Source organism: Amia ocellicauda, chromosome 7 (genome assembly GCF_036373705.1).
Source record: "Amia ocellicauda isolate fAmiCal2 chromosome 7, fAmiCal2.hap1, whole genome shotgun sequence".
Classification (NCBI taxonomy): Eukaryota; Metazoa; Chordata; class Actinopteri; order Amiiformes; family Amiidae; genus Amia; species Amia ocellicauda.
This window is the reverse complement of record NC_089856.1, coordinates 14,721,510-14,738,181: the sequence shown is the minus strand read 5'-3', so window position 1 is coordinate 14,738,181 and position 16,672 is coordinate 14,721,510. Positions and strand designations below refer to the sequence as shown.

The window sequence follows — 16,672 nt, the reverse complement described above, 5'->3', positions numbered from 1 at the left end:
AGGTACCAAAAATAAAAATCAAGAAAGCAACATTGTTTTAAATCCCATGCCACTGTACAAGCATGCAAGGTTTGGCAATTCAGCGCAACTTGCAATAGTACCAGGCTGATGCACACCGTCCACTCAATCTCACTTCCCTGCTTCATTTATTCCACATATAAATTTCCCCTTAAAGCCTGAAGGGACAGACGGAGCAGATCACATGCCACCGCTGTCAGGCATGTCAGGAATGGGAGCTGCTTTTCACCCTGAGTTGTAGGTGCATGGAACAAGCTCCCAAGATTAACTGTGGCAGCAGACTCACTGCTTCTGAAAAGAACTCAATGAGGTTTCTTAGGAGGATGAAGCTACCAGTAAACAGAAGGAAGCAGCTGCCTCTGCCTACTTGTTTACAGTGTTCAACAGTCAAATGTGTTGACCTTATAAAACAAACCTAATAGACCCCCCCAAATAAAAATAAAAAAAATCTGATGGCAACATACAGTGCCTATAGAAAGTCTACACCTCCTTTCAAAATGTTCATCTTTTGTTGCCATATAGCCTGACATTAAAATGCATTAAAAACTAAAATTACACATCCTACCCCACTACTTCCAAGTGAACAAATATATTCTAGAATTTGCAGAAAATATATTAAAAATAAAAACTGAAATAGCTTGGTTGGATAAGTGTCCACCCCCAATCCTAAATTAACTGTGTAAACAAACTGCTTTCACACAAAGTTTTAAATTGTAGTGATTCACATAAATTCAGCAGTTCCTCTAGGTACCCTCTACTGGATAGTGCATTTCAAAGCAAAGACTCAACCATGAGCACTAAGGAGCTTTCAGAAGAACTCCAGGACAAAGTTGTTGAAAGGCACAAAATATAAAATGCATTGAATATCCCTTGGAGCACAGTTAATATGATTATTAAGAAGTGGAAGGTGTATGTATAACTTGCCTAGTTCCTCCAGACTGAGGAAGAAGGAGACTGAGAGGCTGCCAAGGGGCCAATGACAACTTTGTAAGAGCTACAAAGACTGGTCAAAGTGTGCATGTAACAACAATATCCCAAGCACTCCACAAATCTGGCCTGTATGATACTCAAGAAAGCCCACCCTGAATCCCATTTTAAGTATGCAAAAATATGCAAAATCCTAAATTACCGCTAGCCTTAAGAGACCCTGTTTTTAAACCATGGGCTCTAGGGGGCATCAGGATATTCTATAGCCATGTGACCACAATTGTTGTGGTCTGATTAAACTAAAATGGAACTTTATGGCCTAAACGCAATTCATTATGTTTGGTGCAAACCCAACACAGCACATCACCCAAAGAACAACATCCCTACTGTGAAGCATGGTGGTGGCAGCATCATGTTATGGGGATGTTTCTCATCTGCAGGGACTGGGGCACATGATAGAAGGGAAAAAGACTATCCAATGATGATATTTCACTTTGGGATTTTTATTTTTTTCACAATAAAAATGTTTTCCCCCCTTAACATTGTGGCGTATGGTTTTTAGATAAGTGGAAAAAAAAATCCTCATTTAAATGCATGAAACTCTGAGGCACTGACAACAAAATGTGAAAAAAAGTTCAAGAGGGTGTAGACTTTCTATGGGCACTGTATATTTTAACTTCATATTAATATATTACCACATCTGGAGCTGAGCAAACTATGGACATTCTAAATCCATGCTTCTAGAATGCTTCTAGAAAAACCAAACAAAGAAACACTGACATTAATCATCACTTCATTAAAAAATCTGAAAACACACACTGTTCTCTATCAGGATCATTATTAATATTATTATATCCTTATTCCTCTCACAGCTCTAGACATATTAATCTACAGTGACTGCATATTTAACTGTTTAAAAAAAATCAACAAATGCCATTGGCAAAGTAGAAACTGGAATATATATTCACACACACTGACAAACACTTACACCCAGACCAGTGATGTAGTCTTAAAATAAAAAGGTATACTCTAGGGCCAAATAGGAGCCTGTGACCCTTTTGTGCCATACAGCAGTAATGTGTCATGTGGTGTGCTGTGGTAAAAGCACAGTAAAGTGTTGTGTGATGTACTATGGTATACACACAGTGACATGTCGTGTGCCCTACTTCGGATTCCATAGTAACCAGCACAGTGTGCATCAACATTAAACTGCAACAATACAGAGTGAATGAAGATAAATGCCTTTATTTTTAAACATAATAACATAACCATCAAATACAGGTACCTCTGTCCATTCCCTATAAAGTCAAGCTTCTCGTCCACCCCATCTCCTGCTACAGTGCTGGTCTTTTGCAATGGATCACACCCGACAAACATGACTGGAAAGTGACAGTAAGAGATACTAATAATCTTGACCGCAATCTAGACTGACAAACACAGACACACAGGCCAAGTAAAGTGGTAAAATAATAAGGTAAGGAATTTCAGCCAAAGATCAGGCTGTGATACTTTGGTCCCCTATGACACATCTGTGTCCCCTACAACATGTCCCTGTCCCTTACAATACACTTTTATCATCTGCGATACTTTTATGATGGACTGATGCACTCACTGACAGACTGATCGAACTGGCACACACACTGCCTGTGTCATTTATCCTGGAGTTTTATCAGTCTGTATGTGACAACACACAGAGTACTGTTCTATTGCAGGATTATTAGTAATAAAGTAGTATAAGTAGTAGTAGTAGTAGTAGTATTCAATCACTAACTCCTCTCATAGCTTTTGAGCTGCACAGAAGAATCTTCGTCTTTATGTTCCCATATATGGCAATGATTAAAGGGGTTATGATGTAAAAACTACGTAATTAGTTTTGGGGTCTGTTTCCACTGGTCACTTCAGCAGCACTATTATTGTTAGTAATAATAATAGTAATAGGCACTGGATTGTTAGTACTGTATTGTAGTGCAGTGTATTATAACAAAGTGTAGTGTAATACTGCAGTGCAGTACTGTTACAGACATACAGACATGCATATACATCTACTTACATACTATCATGGACCCTAACAGACCTGCTAGAGCTACTAGTCCACTGACTGTTACACACTATTGCTTATGCACACTAACACTTACTGTATCCCAGTGGTTCTCAAGCATGGTCCTAGAGGACCCTCTACCCTGCTAGTTTTTTGATACAATCGACCTCTCAATTACTTCATTGAACCCTCAACTGGAGTAATAATTAGCTTACATTTGACTTTTTTTAATTGTGTAACAGATAAAAAGTTGGTTCCTTAATAATAAATTCCTTATAGAACTGTATACTAACCCTTTAACCCCTAATGTTTAAAATAAATAAAATACTGATTTAGGAAATTATTTCAATTAAGGGTTCAATTAAGTAATTGAGAGGTCGATTGGATCAAAAACCAGCAGGGTAGGGGATCCTCCAGGACCAGGGTTGCTGTAACCTGCATGCTACCAAACAAAATAATACATATTCAATCATATATTGTGCAAAAATTAAAGTAATGTGCAGACAAAGTCTCTTCAGATACTTAACATTCTTATTATTATTCTTATTATTGAGAATTCTGTTTCGAATGTGTACAGCCATGCCACTGGTTTCGCGAATCATTCAGGAGAGTGATGTGACAAATAAACTGAACACACTTAATTACAGTAAATGATTTGGGCTTCTTCCACAGCTTTCGTCCAATTAACCTTTGTAAATGCGCTTTTCTTACACAAACAACACACAAAACTTTCTTAGCTTGAGTAGAACCAGCATAACAAATCTTACTACTATGTTTTTTAATTTGCTAATTTAACTGGATGTTTTCTGTTGAAAGTAAACCTACCCATTCGGAAGAAATGTAGGATACTCTCTATTCCAGGGCTTCCCAAACTTTTCCATTCCAAGGTCCACTTGATCAACATCATAAAGGCCCACTACCCACAAAATCCATTCAAAAACTCATTTTAAAATACATTTAAATACATTTGCATAATTTATCAATGGCGTCACATTAGCTAGTAAGTGTATAGAATTGAATTAAATCCTTTTATTTATTTATTTATTTATTTATTTACAATTAATCCATATAAACAAAATCCCCTTGTAGTTTAAAATGTGTTATGTCGAAGAGTAATCGTGTTTTAATGTATTTTCACAAGCACACGGTTTATATATAGGTAGGCTATTGATTTAACTTGCATGAAACATGTTAACCTTCCAGTAAAAGCACTTTACTCTTAATAAACTGTATGTGTGATGACGTATGCATGTTATCTTTAATTTGTATTTTATTCAATAGAGAAAATAGTGTCGGAAATAAGGAATCTGTATTAAAACGGTGTAAAACCCTTGATGAATAAACCCCGGTGTTCAGTAACATTAAAAAAGACAACTATACTGAAAGTAGTAAATACGAAAAGACTCCCTTCTACAGTTTGTGTCAACATTATATATTTTTCAATATATAATAATAATAATAATAATAATAATAATAATAATAATAGGTAAATTGCACTGAACTTAGAACTTTTTTCGAGACATTAGTTTAGTTTGTTTACGTCTGCATTATGTTGCACAACATTTTGCACGATGTCAGACAAAGAAACAATAATGCAGAATAACACAGTGATCCACATGCATGCTGATAGATGGGGGATAGTACTCTTTCAGAAGAAAAAATAGTTAAATTATCAGTGTAATCGTACATTTTCAAAATACATTGTTTAAATTTAATCTGGTCCAATACCTGCTGACACAACGGTTTTTAACTTTGTTAATTCCACAACCTTTATTTAAGTAATGGGCATTATACAATCAAATATTTTAATGTAGATAGACTACGAGTGACATCTGAAGTCAATGGCTGTATTTGAAACCGCATACTATACGTACTACATACCAACATTTCAGTATGTAGTACGTGTAGTATGGGTAGTATGCGGTTTCGAATACAGCCAATTTCTATCAACGAGAAAAAAAAATGATGTGATTGTCATGTGACAAACCTTCAAAACCTCCGAAGGTCTGGAGACCGAAAGAACCTTCGAACCTTCCAAGACAGGCCTAATTATTATTATTTTTTAAACAAAAAATGTATTCCTATTTTAAAAGCATTTTAAAATATATGTTTGCGGCCCACAGGTTGGGAATCACTGCTCTATTCTAAATCAGGATTTCGCCACTATGCTTGTTAGGATCTCGACGGCGCCACCCAGTGGGAGACGGTTAAATAGCATGTGCAACGTGGTGTTTCCAAATAAATAATACGTAGTGCACAGGCGCCACCGGAAGAATGCCACCAAGGAACAGGGTTTATAGCTAAATACACAAGTCGAAGTCCGCCTGGCACAGACATATTCCGTTTAGTCTGTAAAGATGTCGATCTGTATGGGAATATGCACGCTTCTTTTCAAAACGCTGTGCCTACCACTGCAGCTGATGGAGCTGGTAGGGCTTTGCGGATTTTACAAGCGCGTATTCCCCTTTCTCATGTTCAAGATCTCGGCCAACTACAACAAGAAAATGCACGAAAAGAAGAAGGAGCTCTTCGGCAACCTGTCGGAGTTCGCTAGCTCCGACGCTGGCCCGCTGAGGCTGCTGGAAATAGGCTGCGGGACCGGGGCGAACTTCCAGTTCTACCCCCGGGGCTGCAGAGTCATTTGCACGGACCCCAACCCGCACTTTGAACGCTTTCTGCACAAGAGTATGGCCTCCAATTCCCACCTGCGGATGGAGCAGTTCGTGGTGGCCGCCGGCGAGGACCTGAGGTCGGTAGGCAGCGGCTCCGTGGACGCGGTGGTGTGCACTCTGGTGCTGTGTTCCGTCCGCAGCACGCACAGAGTGATACAGGAGGCGTACCGTGTCCTGCGGCCTGTAAGTCACAGCAACCCGCACTGTATTCTTTGTTTTCAGTTGTCAGCGCAGGTCATTGATCTGAGGGACAGGCTGGATTATAAGAACATAAGAAAGTTTACAAACGAGAGGGGGCCATTCGCCCCATCGTGCTCGTTTGGTGTTTATTAATATCTAAGTGATCCAAGGATCCTATCCAGTCTATTTTTAAATGTTCCCAAACTTTCAGCTTCAACCACATCGCTGGGGAGTTTGTTCCAGATTGTGACTCTCTGTGTGAAGAAGTGGCTCCTGTTTTCTGTCTTGAATGCCTTGAAGCCCATTTTCCATTTGTGTCCCCGGGTGCGTGTGTCCCTGCAGATCTGGAAAAGCTCCTCTGGTTTGATGTGGTCGATGCCTTTCATGATTTTGAAGACTTGGATCAAGTCCCCACGTAGTCTCCTCTGTTCCAGGGTGAAAAGGTTCAGTTCCCTCAGTCTCTCAGTAGGACATTCCCTTCAGACCTGGAATAAGTCTGGTTGCTCTCCTCTGAACTGCCTCTAGAGCAGCGATATCCTTCTTGAAGTGTAGAGCCCAGAACTGCACACAGTATCCAGATGAGCTCTAACTAGTGCATTGTACAGTCTGAACATTACTGTCCTTGTTCTCAATTCTACACTTTTGACAATATTTTAAGCACTTGTCCACATTGAATATCATCTGCCAGGTGTCGGCCCACAACTGAATTATCTGAGTCCCTTTGAATAGCCTGTGCTGCCGAGTATTTTAGTATCATTTGCAAATTTGACAAGTTTGCTAACTATCCCAGAGGGTTGTGAGTTCAAATCCCGGGTGGGGCAATGCTGAACCCTTAAGCAAGGTACTTCACTTACATTGCTCCAGCTGTATAAATGTGTACAGATGTAAGTCACTGCTAAGTGGCGATAATGTAATGTAATGTAACCGGTGCGAGCCAGCTATGATCTCTCTGGCTCCTTCTCCACATTATTTTAGTTAGCTAATTAGGGTCAACGTCACACCGTAATCCGCACTTCATATATTGGCTCCATTTTCTATATTTAACAAAGTATACCGGTTTATAGCCAATTATAAATCTGTAATGTTTTTAAAATATGATTTGAAAAACACATGCCTAGTCCCCTGTCTTGGTGCATTGATCTGATTGGATGTGTTGTTTACAGGGCGGTGCTTTCTTCTTCCTGGAGCACGTGTTGGCGGACCCCTCCTCCTGGACCTACTTCTTCCAGCACGTCCTGCAGCCGCTGTGGCGATACTTCGGCGACGGGTGCGAGCTCACCAGGCAGACCTGGAAGGATTTGGAGGCCGCTGGCTTCTCGGACCTGAAGCTGAGGCACATCGAGGCACCGCTGTCGCCGCTCATAAAGCCTCACGTCATGGGTTACGCGGTTAAATAACGGAGGCGGATTATTCCCCCATTTGTGAAGTATCTTTTTTTAGTGACCCCCGTGTGAATGTTGAATCCGTGATTTGTCTATGTGATCATCTTGTTAATCGTTTTGTTAATCAGAATTAAAAATCCTAGACGGCTTACTAAACGTTATACGTATTAATGGTGACGTCTCGTACGTATATATTTGCTGCTTGACCAATGGTGTTGAATTTATAATATAAATTATAACAATGGCACATTTCCCATTGAACCCTGTGGTGTAGAAGAGTGACGCTATATTGCACTACTAGGCTACCTACAGCATATTACATGTGTGACTGATGCAATAAAATAAGTTAGCCGACAGATTTGTCCTGACCCTTTTTGTACCAACCACAGCTATTCAGTACAAGAAAGTTATCCCGCAGTTATATAAACGGGTAATAAACACTAACCCACGGTCTCAATCCCACTTCCCTGAGTAAAACGTGGACTATTGTGTTTATCAAGTAGACCTAAAACTTCCCCGTACAATGTTACTTTGTATCAAGGTGCCTACTGTCTGCTCCCATTTTAACAGTTCTTGGTCGGGTGTGAGATAAACTAGTACTATGGGCGCAAATTAGAAGTAACGAATTAAAAATAAAATGTATCGTAAATAGGAAAACGTAAAGTAAAAAATTAAAGTAAAGAAAAAAATGGATGTTGAGATTAAAAAAAAAAAAAAAAAAAGCAAAATATATAGAATTGTAAACACAACTAATTATATCAAAAGCAAAAAAATGAAAGCGAGAGCAGAGCTCGAATTGATTGTCAGAAATGGACTCCACGTTTGGTCTCACTTTTTCTTTTTTTGCTCTTGATATAATTATTTCTGTTCACAATTGTATACAAAGACCCCACTCACCCCTGCCACAAACTTGTCTCCCTCTTGCCTTCGGGTAAGAGATACAACGCAGCACTGTCAGGTTCAGTACTAAAAGCTTTTACCCGGCTGCTATTAGATTGTTAAACATAACACTTCAGTGACTGTACCTGTCACCTATTTTATCTGCTGCTATGCAAATGTGCAATGATATTTATTGAGGTTGGTGCAATATTAATACAATTGTCTCTCACAATCTCTCCCCCTGTCCCTCACAACTCTTACCCTCTCTTGTTGTGCAATAAGATATTGGTGACATTTATTTAGTTAGGTTTGTTGTTATTTATATCTGTGTTTTTTATCTGTGTTTTTATATGGAGCCAGGCTCGTCATTTCGTTCTGCTCTGCATCTTTAATGTCTTTGCTGAATGACAATAAATAATATTCTATTTTGCTTTCGATCTCAGCATCCATTTTTTGTCAACTTCATTTTTCTCGTTTGCAATTTATTTTATTTTGAATTCGTTACTTGTGGCGCTAAGTAATACATGACTAATGGTTACTATACCCCATACAACGATGACACTTGCTTACGTCACCGGTCCAACGGCGCCCAGCAGGCTTTTCAGCGGTTCATGGTCGCTGTCTCACCCGCCGGCCGCCCAGCTGGATATGGCGTCTCTGAGGTTTGCCTTCTTGCTGCTGTCTCTCAGCTGCTGCCCGGCTGTGGTGTGGACTGCCACTCAAAACCTAAGTAAGTGTGTTTGTCGTTTTATTTTGAAATAATTTTAGAATTGGTTTCGTCTTTGGAACTCTGTCTGTTTCTCTCCTTGCTTGTCTAAGTTGTTTTATTATTATTTTCACATCAGGGCTACAGTAAACACTCATTTAATTTTAATTAAATCATGTTTAAATGTATGACTTTTGGATAATCAAATATGACTTTGAAAACGCTCGAGCGGGTCTATTCAAAAGCCGGCCGCCTCCTGTCAATCCGCCAATCGGAGCCCGAGAATGTATCAAAAGTGCGCCTTTTTGTCAATATACAACCCAGTCTTTCAATAGACAAACGTCAAAACGTAGTTGTAGTTGCAGCAATTATGGGTGTTATTGATGAACCAACAGGTTGGTGATGTACACTACCGTCCAAACGTTTGGGGTCATGTCCTTGTTTTCCATGAAAACATACATGAAATGAGATGGAATAGGAAATATAGCCATTGACAAGGTTAGAAATAATGATTTTTAATTGAAATAATAGTGTCCTTCAAACTTTGCTTTTATCAAAGAATCCTCCATTTGCAGCAATTACAGCCTTGCAGAGCTTTGGCATTCTAGTTGTCAATTTGTTGAGGTAATCTGAAGAGATTTCACCCCATGCTTCCTGAAGCACCTCCCACAAGTTGGATTGGCTTGATGGGCACTTTTTATGTACCATATGGTCAAGCTGCTCCCACAGCAGCTCAATAGGGTTGAGATCCGGTGACTGTGCTGGCCACTCCATTATAGACAGAATACGAGCTGACTGCTTCTTCTCTAAATAGTTCTTGCATAGTTTGGAGCTGTGCTTTGAGTCATTGTCCTGTTGTAGGAGGACATTGGCTCCAATCAAGCGCCGTCCACAGGGTATGGCATGGTGTTGCAAAATGGAGTGATAGCCTTCCTTCTTCAAGATCACTTTTACCCTGTACAAATCTCCCACTTTACCACCACCAAAGCACCTCCAGACCATCACATTGCCTCCACCATGCTTGACAGATGGCATCAAGCACTCCTCCGGCATCTTTTCATTTGGTCTGTGTCTCACAAATGTTCTTCTTTGTGATCCGAACACCTCAAACTTAGATTAGTCATTCCAATCTTCCTCTGTCCATTGTCTGTGTTATTTTGCCCATCTTAATCTTTTTTTTTATTGGCCAGTCTGTGATATGGCTTTTTCTTAGCAGTTCTGCCTAGAAGGCCAGCATCCTGAAGTCGCCTCTTCACTGTTGATGTTGAGACTGGTGTTTTGCAGGTACTATTTAATGAAGCTGCCAGTTTAGGACCTGTGAGGTGTCTGTTTCTCAAACTAGACACTTCTCAAACTATTTGTCCTCTTGCACAGTTGTGCACCAAGGCCTCCCACTCCTCTTTCTATTCTGGTTAGAGCCAGTTTGCGCTGTTCTGTGAAGGGAGTAGTACACAGCGTTGTACGAGATCTTCAGTTTCTTGGCAATTTCCTGCATGGAATAGCCTTCATTTCTCAGAACAAGAATAGACTGACGAGTTTCAGAAGAAAGTTATTTGTTTCTGGCCATTTTGAGCCTGTAATCAAACCTACAATTGCTGATGCTCCAGATACTCAACTAGTCTAAAGGCCAGTTTTATTGCTTCTTTAATCAGCACAACAGTTTTCAGCTGTGCTAACATAATTGCAAAAGGGGTTTCTAATGATCAATTAGCCTTTTAAAATGATAAACTTGGATTAGCAAACACGACATGCCATTAGAATACAGGACTGATGGTTGCTCATAATGGGCCTATGTAGATATTCCATTACAAATCAGTCGTTTCCAGCTACAATAGTCATTTACAACATTAACAATGTCTACACTGCATTTCTGATCAATTTGATGTTATTTAAATGGGCAACAAAATTGCTTTTCTTTCGAAAACAAGGAAATTTCTAAGTGACCCCAAACCTTTGAACGGTAGTGTATATAATGCTGATTAATTTCACATGTCAGTTCTATACCAATAGCCATCAGGCAAAATATATCTCCAGAGGCAAGACTGCATATCAATGTACACTAAAGTTAGTATGCTTCAAGTAATTTAATAGTATTTTATGGCAGTAATGTCAAACTTAAAATAATAACAAATAAAATAACATGTTTTGAGCAATCAATTGCAGCTTTGTACACCCCGGAATGTGGTATATATAGAAATACACACAATGTAATGTCATTTTTCTTTTTCATTTATTCTAGTTCATTACAGTTTGCTGCAGTATACAAGTATCACAGTATCCCACTGCCTCTCGTTATGCCGCCTTGAACCAAGAATGATCAAATGATCTGTAACCGATGTGTCAACACCACAAAAACACTACTACATGACCTGATGACTTGGTCATGGAGCAAAGAAGCACCCCTGGTTGTGTTATGGTCAAAATGCGAAATTCACCCCTAATAGTCTCTCTCCCATTATGAATCTGAATTCATACATTTGTGAGAGATAAATATAAAGTGTCTTGATGTGTGTGCCCAATCCTGCTCCAGATTAATACAAGCCACATTTAATATTTTCTAGTGTGAAGTGTTTTTCTAATATATGCTTGCTTCCCTGTTTAAAATCACATTGTATTGTCCCCTGTGCCTATAAGCGTGCGGACAGCGGCCACTACTCGACTCTCCAGGAGCATCCCGTGTGGTAGGTGGGCATGATGCAGAGGTTGGGGCATGGCCTTGGCAAGTTAGCATCCAGAAGGATTCCAGACACTTCTGCGGGGGTTCCATCATCAACAGCAAATGGGTGCTCAGCGCCTGTCACTGCTTCTACCCCATGCCGTGAGTGTGTGATAAACTCGGTACCTCCCGGACATAGATTTACCCTAATTAAGCCATTTATAAACTATATTAATTAAGAGCTGTTTGGGAATGTAACACCAGAAGACCCTGTACTGCGCTGTAGCCCACCAGGAGCAGGGTTGGACAGGGTTGCTTTCTAAACAATGGTAACAAAGTGCTTGGCTGGGCAAGAGACTGCTGCCCTGTGCGGTGGTACATCTCCCAGATGCCCCAGCAGCTGCATCATGCAGGGGAAACACATGACATGCAGGACTCCCCCCTATTAGCCAGCTCCTGCATAAAAGCAGAACTAAAGGAATACTGGTGTGGTCTTGAGCTTTTAGAGACCAGGTGCTGTATACAATACCCCACTGTGTCACACAAACTAAATGTAACCAGACTTTCATCTGTATCCATAAGTAGAACTTGGCATGATCACAATTTTTGATTTCAGATGTGCTATGGAATTTTTGGAAAAGACATGAGAAATTCTAAATATTGCATATAGCTACTAAACTAAACATGGTCAGTTCTGTTTTAGTTTATAATATGGGACGGGCAGTAGGGGCTGGTGACCAGTACGACATTTTCAATTTGAAGTATGTCTTGGTTGGGAAACACTCTACCTTTTGATATTAGCTGACCAAGATGTGTCCAACTGTGGTCCTGCATTTCAACTAAATTTGGCAATACAATTAAACAAATTTTCCATTTGTCCTTCTCTTGGCGATTCTCCCAATCTCTCTCTCCATCCTTTGCCCTGTCTCTATCCATCCCCTCTCCCCCATGCACTCCCCTGTCTCTATCTCCACACTCTCCCTGTCCTCTCTGGCCCCTCTCAGTGTTGTGTCTAGGCTGTGGGTAGTGGCGGGGCAGCGTGTGCTGTCTGCCAGTGAGGACAGCTCCCAGCGGCGGGGGGTGCGGCGCTTGGTGCTGAACAAGGGCTACAACAAGGTCACCCATGACAACGACCTGGCACTGCTGCAGCTGACCGAACCCCTCAGCTTCTCACTCTATGTCCAGCCCGTGTGCCTGCTGACCAGAGAGGAAGAGGAGGCCGGGTTGGAGCTGTGCTTCATCAGCGGTTGGGGGACCACCACCTACAAAGGTCCCGCTGTCTGTCCATCAGTCTGGACAAGCTGACACTCTGCTCATGTCTCTGTCGGTCTCGTATCCAACTTGCTCTTTACCTACATGATTTGCTGGTCTGACCGTCTGATTTTCTCTTTCTCTATTACTCTGTCTCTTTCTCTGGCCATCTGTCTGACTCACTGTGGTTCTGATTCACCAACCCTCCATGGCAGTGTGTGTATGACTGAGCACGCTCTCTGTGCAGGGATGGCTGTGGATGTCCTGCAGGAGGCTGAGGTCCAACTCATCCCAATGGAAACCTGCAACCAGTGGGACTGGTATGGTGGCATCCTGACACAACATATGCAGTGTGCTGGGAATGAGGCCGGCGGCATTGACACATGTCAGGTGAGCCCCGCGCAGGACTCAGGACAGGGGGGAAGTGACGGCTTTGTTTGCCTGCGTTTGCCCAGCACCCCACAGCCCTGGGCATACAACTTTGTCCCACCCAAAGCCTAAATCAGCTCGCGTAATTGGGGTACATTGTTGGGCTGTGTTGCAGGGGGACAGTGGGGGTCCCCTCCAGTGCTACAACGAAGACTTGGATCGCTTCTACCTCGTGGGAGTGACGAGTTTCGGGGAGGGCTGTGCGTCAGTGAATCGGCCAGGCGTGTATGCCCGAGTGAGCCGCTACTACAGCTGGGTCCAATACACGCAGGATCAGGTGAGATCGGGGGTGGCCAGCATTCAGCCCTGGCTCCTGCTGACCGGTCTCACGCTCTGCACCATGGTCCAGCTCTGAGTCTTGACCTTAGGCCCCTCCACTCCCTGGGGATATTTCCACTGTGCACTGTGTAAATAAAAAAAAAAAAAAAAAGCAGCACATTTGGAGTTGTGGACTTGTTGAATTTTGTGGGGTGCTCCATTCTATAGAGTAGAGGTTATGTCATTGATCCTCTGCATTGGCGGTTACGGTTTAAAACACGCTACGCTGTTTCAGTTTCTCCATGCACCTCGATCCTGACGGTTTGAAACACTCTGCCAGTTTGTTAGGGATCTTCCACTGAGCTGCAGCAGCACCCTGAATAGTAAACTGATATTTTCCATAAGCTTGATGGTCTTCATTATCTGCATGTACAAGGTGTCTATGGAGCAGATTGTAGCAAAGGTAAGACTTTAAAGTAATATATAAAAAGTATTTATTTCAAAGTGAAATACCTGTTTCAATTAAATATAAGGTACTCATAAAAATCAAGTCAGTTTTAAGTTGAACTGTGAAGTTAGTCAATAATTAGTATGGGGGACGATGACTTTGAAGTTTGTGATTAATGTTACTATAATGTAAATAATTGAAAAACAACAGTAGACTGTTTCAAATTAATATTCATGAGGATTGGAACGCAGGCACAGGTATGTTTCAACATAGCCAGCTTCCTTAACAGCGAGGTTGAACTAACATTAGGACCTTGTTGTTAGGTGGTGGGATGTTCCCTAGAGCCCAGGACAAATCTTTTATCCGACATAAAAGTATAGGTTTTCCAAAGATGCCACACAGCATAATGACTGGATTGCTGCGGTGAAACAAGCCGGTTGGGTACCAACCTCGAACATGAAGGTCTGTAGCACTGACTTAATCACTGGTTAGCATGGGTTTTAGATTACGTTAATTTGTCCCCACCCCCCAGTAATGTGTGCCCAGCTCCATAGGTGTAGTGGACGTGTCCCTCCCTGCCCGATATGAATGATGACGAGTTATTCCATTTTATTATTTTTCATGATTATCTATATGATGAGACACCTTGTATGACTGTGCTGTCTTTACCTTCAAAGCCATAAAATGCTGGGTAGGTGAAACTTCTGCTGGCACAGGTTGTCTGCTGCATGGTTCACTACTAGTGTGTTTCCCTCTCATTGGTTTAGATAAATAAATCTCAGAGACTGGTTTGGGATCAATCCATAGTAAATAATTAATCACATTATTTGACAGTCACTTGAACAGTGGTAAACTGCTTACAAAAATGTATTAATTATAACTTTGTTGAGTGGATCTGGCAGTGAATCTCTTTTAATGTTTAATTTCTGCTGATCTGTGTTCAGCCTTTGGTAAGCTCAAGAAATAAGTGCTCATTAGCTACCGCCAGCTTTAAAAAAAAAAAAGTCCAACCGTCTTGAAACACAATGAAATCGCAAGTGCACATTAACATTATTATTTTGCTCATTGAAACAGTCTATATGTGTAGATGTATCTCAGGCAGCTGTGTCTGATGTAGTCCTACAGTCTTGTAGCTGGAGCTGCTGTACTGTAACTTGTTTCTCTTCAATGCCTTTAAATGTGACATTTTAGTGTAGTTATTGCTACACCTCTCTATGTAGGTAACATTACCCAGCATTTACCTTTACCCAGCTCTGCTGAAATCCTCTTCGGACACAGTTTCGAAGAGGTCATTTTATGATGGTACAGTGTAAATGTAAAGTGCATGCAATGTTGATTCTGGTCTTCTATTGACATCTAGTGGTCAGCAAGTGTATAAATGTTTAAAATGTATTTTATTCATATGTTTAATGTTATTCTTAGGCAACATATTGAATTCCAGTACTCCTGAACTCCAACTTTCAAGTTTTGGTGACTGATTAAATGTGAATATAATTATTATTATTATTTTTATTAATAATAATAATAACTAGGATTTACACACTATTTAATATGTAAATAAACATGTACAAGTTTTAAAACCAAAACAGTGCGCAGAGTATGCAATATCCATCCAACACAAAACCGGTAACAAGCATCTCCCTTCTAACTGGGGCGGGTCTAACAGCTGCACTGAGCTCACCCTGAACTACAGTCTGACAAGCATAGATACGGTGTATAAAGGACTCTAGGTTACCATGAACTATACTGAAACGCTCAGGCTGGCGTGCTGCTCACTGAGGGCCAGGCTCTGTAACCCCGTCTCCCCAGGGGCAGTGTCTATAGCCTGGAATCCACAGCTAGGCTGTCTGCTGTTTTCATTCCCCCAGACCAGAGCAGTGCTTGGAACTGGGGCCCAATAGCAATTGGCTATACCAAATCTAACAAATAAATACAATTAAAACCTAAATAAGTTATTCCTTAATTTGTGCAATATTTTCCTTTTGGTGTCCTGGTGAAAATGTGTATTTAAGTTGAAATATTCAAAGAATACACGGCACAATAAGCTTGTTTGATTTGTTTGATATATGCTGTCCAGTTAGGTTACTATTAACCTCTAGAGACGAGATGTGAATGTTTGATGAGTCAGCCGCTGGAGCTAGCTGTAGTGAATCGCTTGAGTTTCCCTGCAGGGTAACGACGGTGTGGATCTACAGTGCTCCCTCCTGCATGACATGAAGTTCTTTGTGTGCAGCATGTGGATGGATGGTGAAACACTCTGTGTACTCTCGTGTGAAATTCTATTACTACTGAATTAAAGGCCATGTAGAGTCTTATGTCCCGCAACCACCCTTGCCACTTCTAGGCTAACCTGAACCACAGCCTGTACCCAAGAGATGAACAGACACCTTTCTCTGCTCATACAGTAAAGTACAACCCCAATTCCAAAAAAGTTGGGACAGTATGGAAAATGCTAATAAAAACAAAGAGGAGTGATTTGTAAATGTACTTTGACTTGTATTTAAACAAAAAACATATAAAGACAAGGTATTTGATGTTTTACCTAATCAACAGCATAGTTTTTTGAAGGTAAACATTTATTTTGAAATTGATGCATGCAACGCGTTCCAAAAAAGTTGGGACAGGGGCAATTTAGGACTAATAGTGAGTTGAAATAAGAAGGTGATGTGAAACAAGTGAGGCAATAATGTAATCATAGTATATAAGGAGCCTCCAAAAAAGGCCTAGTCCTTCAAGAGCAGGATGGGTCGAGGCTCGCCAATCTGCCAACAGATACGTCAGCAAATAATCCAACACTTTGAGAACAACATTCCCCAAAGACAAATCGG

General features: G+C 40.9%; 2 protein-coding genes across 2 annotated transcripts; both read left to right on the top strand.

Moving 5' to 3' along the window:
• The first annotated feature begins 5,225 nt into the window (after positions 1-5,225).
• tmt1a.1 (thiol methyltransferase 1A, tandem duplicate 1) lies at positions 5,226-7,571 on the top strand. The gene is made up of 2 exons (XM_066708646.1): positions 5,226-5,838; positions 6,999-7,571. The coding sequence occupies exons 1-2, from the start codon at positions 5,341-5,343 to the stop codon at positions 7,230-7,232; spliced, it is 732 nt and encodes a 243-aa protein (XP_066564743.1). The 5' UTR covers positions 5,226-5,340; the 3' UTR covers positions 7,233-7,571.
• A 128-nt stretch (positions 7,572-7,699) lies between these two features.
• LOC136752922 (acrosin) lies at positions 7,700-15,279 on the top strand. The gene is made up of 5 exons (XM_066708645.1): positions 7,700-8,826; positions 11,437-11,620; positions 12,463-12,728; positions 12,957-13,099; positions 13,254-15,279. Exons 1-5 carry the CDS (start codon positions 8,628-8,630, stop codon positions 13,491-13,493), a joined length of 1,032 nt encoding a protein of 343 aa, XP_066564742.1. The 5' UTR covers positions 7,700-8,627; the 3' UTR covers positions 13,494-15,279.
• Positions 15,280-16,672: the final 1,393 nt, after the last annotated feature.

Excerpts from the sequence above, each read along its gene's own strand:
- tmt1a.1 (XM_066708646.1), top strand. The coding sequence starts at position 5,341 with ATGTCGATCTGTATGGGAATATGCACGCTTCTTTTCAAAACGCTGTGC. Across the intron at positions 5,839-6,998 it reads CGTACCGTGTCCTGCGGCCT|GGCGGTGCTTTCTTCTTCCT; the intron begins GTAAGTCACAGC and ends TGTTGTTTACAG.
- LOC136752922 (XM_066708645.1), top strand. The coding sequence starts at position 8,628 with ATGGTTACTATACCCCATACAACGATGACACTTGCTTACGTCACCGGT. Across the intron at positions 11,621-12,462 it reads CACTGCTTCTACCCCATGCC|TGTTGTGTCTAGGCTGTGGG; the intron begins GTGAGTGTGTGA and ends GGCCCCTCTCAG. Across the intron at positions 12,729-12,956 it reads GGGGACCACCACCTACAAAG|GGATGGCTGTGGATGTCCTG; the intron begins GTCCCGCTGTCT and ends CTCTCTGTGCAG.